The sequence below is a fragment of the Rhagoletis zephyria genome, unplaced genomic scaffold, assembly GCF_001687245.7.
Source record: "Rhagoletis zephyria isolate East Lansing unplaced genomic scaffold, Rhagoletis_zephyria_1.1 Rzeph_scaffold_21730, whole genome shotgun sequence".
NCBI classification, from domain to species: domain Eukaryota; kingdom Metazoa; phylum Arthropoda; class Insecta; order Diptera; family Tephritidae; genus Rhagoletis; species Rhagoletis zephyria.
The window spans coordinates 4,601-7,641 of NW_016178788.1; the positions used below are offsets into that span (position 1 = coordinate 4,601).

General features: G+C 37.8%; 1 protein-coding gene across 1 annotated transcript; it reads right to left on the minus strand.

Moving 5' to 3' along the window:
- Window positions 1–538: 538 nt before the first annotated feature.
- LOC108381195 (chymotrypsin-2-like) lies at window positions 539–1,428 on the minus strand. Its single transcript, XM_017637608.1, has one exon. It carries the CDS (start codon window positions 1,388–1,390, stop codon window positions 539–541), a length of 852 nt encoding a protein of 283 aa, XP_017493097.1. The 5' UTR covers window positions 1,391–1,428.
- Between the last annotated feature and the right edge of the window lie 1,613 nt (window positions 1,429–3,041).

Below are 3,041 nucleotides of genomic sequence, written 5' to 3' on the forward strand. Positions count from 1 at the left end.
TAAGATTATTATGGAGTATTGGAAAATGGGCGTGATAACCAACTGAGTATATTGTCGAAGATGTTTTAAATAAGGGTAAAGCCAACCCTACTTAGCATGTGAAGGTAGTTTTTAGAAATGTGAATCAACTAAATTCAATACGTGCGCTGGGTATTTAATATTCGGCTTCGCCCGAATTTAGACTCTTCACATGATACAGTATTTAATTACTAAGTAATTGTTTATCTAACCAGAACATTTCCCCCGCTATTTTATTTACCTTATCAACCAGGCTGTCGATTTTGGTGGTAGACGATCAAAGCTCATAATACGATCATAAATTTTCATAAGTATCGATCAATCAATTAGTGGCTATGGTGGAACGCCCTAATCACGAAGTCAACAGCTCCACGCGATATACTATTTTTAAATAAAATATAACTTCAAATGAAACCACCAAAACGGAGAAAGTTGGTCATATTTTATTCAATTCAATAGTCACTTCCGTGAATTCAATTTAAAATGCACATACACATATACGTCAATTAGTACTTATTATTTATGTAGGATTACAACCGTTTATAGTTGTACGAATCCAGTCTGCGTGATAAGAAATTCTGGCAAATACATCTGGAAAGCCACGCCCACATGGTACTCCCCAATTACCTATACCCACAAGTCTACCCTGGGAATCGACAAGCGGCCCACCGGTATCACCATGGCAGGCACCTTCGCCCACTGACGAGTTGGTACATAAATGTCCCATATCCACATCGTCCGAATTGCCATAAGCAGCGCGACATTTTTCGTAAGGCAAATACTGCACTTTAAGTTCCTTCAATTCATCTTCATACCATTCGCCCTCCACCGAACTACCCCAGCCAGTCATGGTCAGCGTTTCACCTTCTTCCAGTTCATCTTCATCTGCTACTGTAATATTTTTCGTCTGATCATCATACTCGATGGAAGTGGCCAACTTAAGTAAGGCGATGTCATTTGAATATAGTGGTTTATCAAAATTGCAATGCACGTGGATTTTTTCGACATCATACTGCCATGCCAAGCCCATCCATTCGTTGGTGCTCGTTATGACTTTCACCAAATTCCTTTGCAGTCCGCTCACACAACTAGCCGCTGTCACAACGAACTGATCACTAATGATCGCACCACCACAAAAGTGACTGCCATAGATGTTTTGTAATGAAACCTGCCAGGGTGCAGATGCTTCGGCCGCTACTTCACCGCCCACAATGCGTCCAGTTGCGCGCAAATCACTTTTAGAAAATGTTGGGCGAGTATAACGATGGAGTACGCCTTCATAGGGAGCACCGTATAAACGAAGCGTCGAGCCAAATGAAAATGTTAAAGCTAAATGTGCGATGAATATTTTCACTGCCGCGGAAGACCACATTTTAATGCTGGTTATTTGTTGGATATACAAATAACATCTGATCCAAAGTTGGATAGTACTTAAAACTTTATAAAGTTCAATGTTAACACAATCACACGAACACTGCATTAAGATATGTGTTTACGCCAGTTTTCATTGTTTTATTGCTTCTTGATAATATCGTGATAATTAAGTTGGTTGATAGCATTTGAGTTTATGTATGTATGTAAAAGGAAGTGATTGCGTAGTTTTGGCCACAAATTGCTCGGAAATTTAACTTTGCTATTCGTGGTTTACCGCCGATGGGCTCTAGGGATTTGAGATGCATTTGACAACACAGAAGGTACCAGGTGCGATTCCTGGACCGATCAACTTAAAAAAAAAAACTATTTTTTAATACCCCATAGGCGGACAATGAAGAAATTTTAGAGTGCATTTCTGCCACGAAAAGGCTTCCATATGCAGTTCGGAACCGACGTAAGACTGTTGCTGAAATCGGGCACAAATATGTTGCGAGAAGTATTTTAGTAGAGCCTTAGCATTGCCAGTAGTATGTTCGATTACTCGGCTTTTTTCCTAAACCCGGTTGCCAAGTTATTCAAAAAATTGCAATATGAAAAAAACGGTGAAAATGCTTATATTGGAGTGAAGTCATGACTCCGTGGCGCTTTACATTCTATAGGCTTAATACCTTCGATTGATAAAGAATTTGTTCATTAAACAAACGAGTACTAAATTAATTAATAATTATAATTTTTGGAAATTTAATTCAAAATATCCTGGCCAGGATTTTTTCAGCCAACCCCAGGCACACCAATAACGTAGTTCGGTCTCTCATTCCTAATTCGCACTCCAATTACCCTAACTCATTTGTTTGTAATTCTAATCCAACTAACATGCGAATTACGAAAATCGGTGCCGTCTCTAATTTTTATCGGAAATTTATCGAAAGTAGCTCACAAATCAAAACTTGCATATTTTCTGAGTACGAAAAGTAAAGTTTATCAATGTGTATATCCCCAATTTAATACAGAAACTTACAAGTTTTTAGGAAGAATCTACATTTTGCATAAATTTTGCAGCAAAGAAAAACAAAAACAAAACACAAAGACAGAGAGCTGTCAAATCGAATTGAGAATGTGCCCGTGGGAATGGGGTAATTCGCGATCATAATCGGAGGAGCGAATTGTATTAGCCTATGTAATTATGAAAAAGTTTCTGTGAAGTTCGGAATGAAATCGTTTTCAGCGAAAAATTTAATCAGATAAATCTCAGGAAAACTGCTTAAATCTCATCCGTTTCAACACCATTGTCGATAGTTTTGTGTACATACGTTTCGGATGAGCACTTTAGTGGGAGAACGGTTCGAAAAGCGAACGAAAATGGAATCCGAAAACAGATGAACCCCCCCCTGTGGAGGGAAATATGCATAAAAATTTAAGATAATAAATAATGGTAAAAATATTTTCAGATCTCAATTATTTAAGATCTCTTTTCAGAGACAGCATTCGAGAGATCTAGCTTTAATTTAAGCCAGGAAGTGTCTATCACCTTTTGTTTCTTTTCTAGAGCTTCTAAATTATTGCAAAAACCGGGAACTTTTGACGTTTGAGCTCGTAATTTCCATACTAAAATTTTTTTATATATTTCTTGAGCTTTGTTATCCATTGAA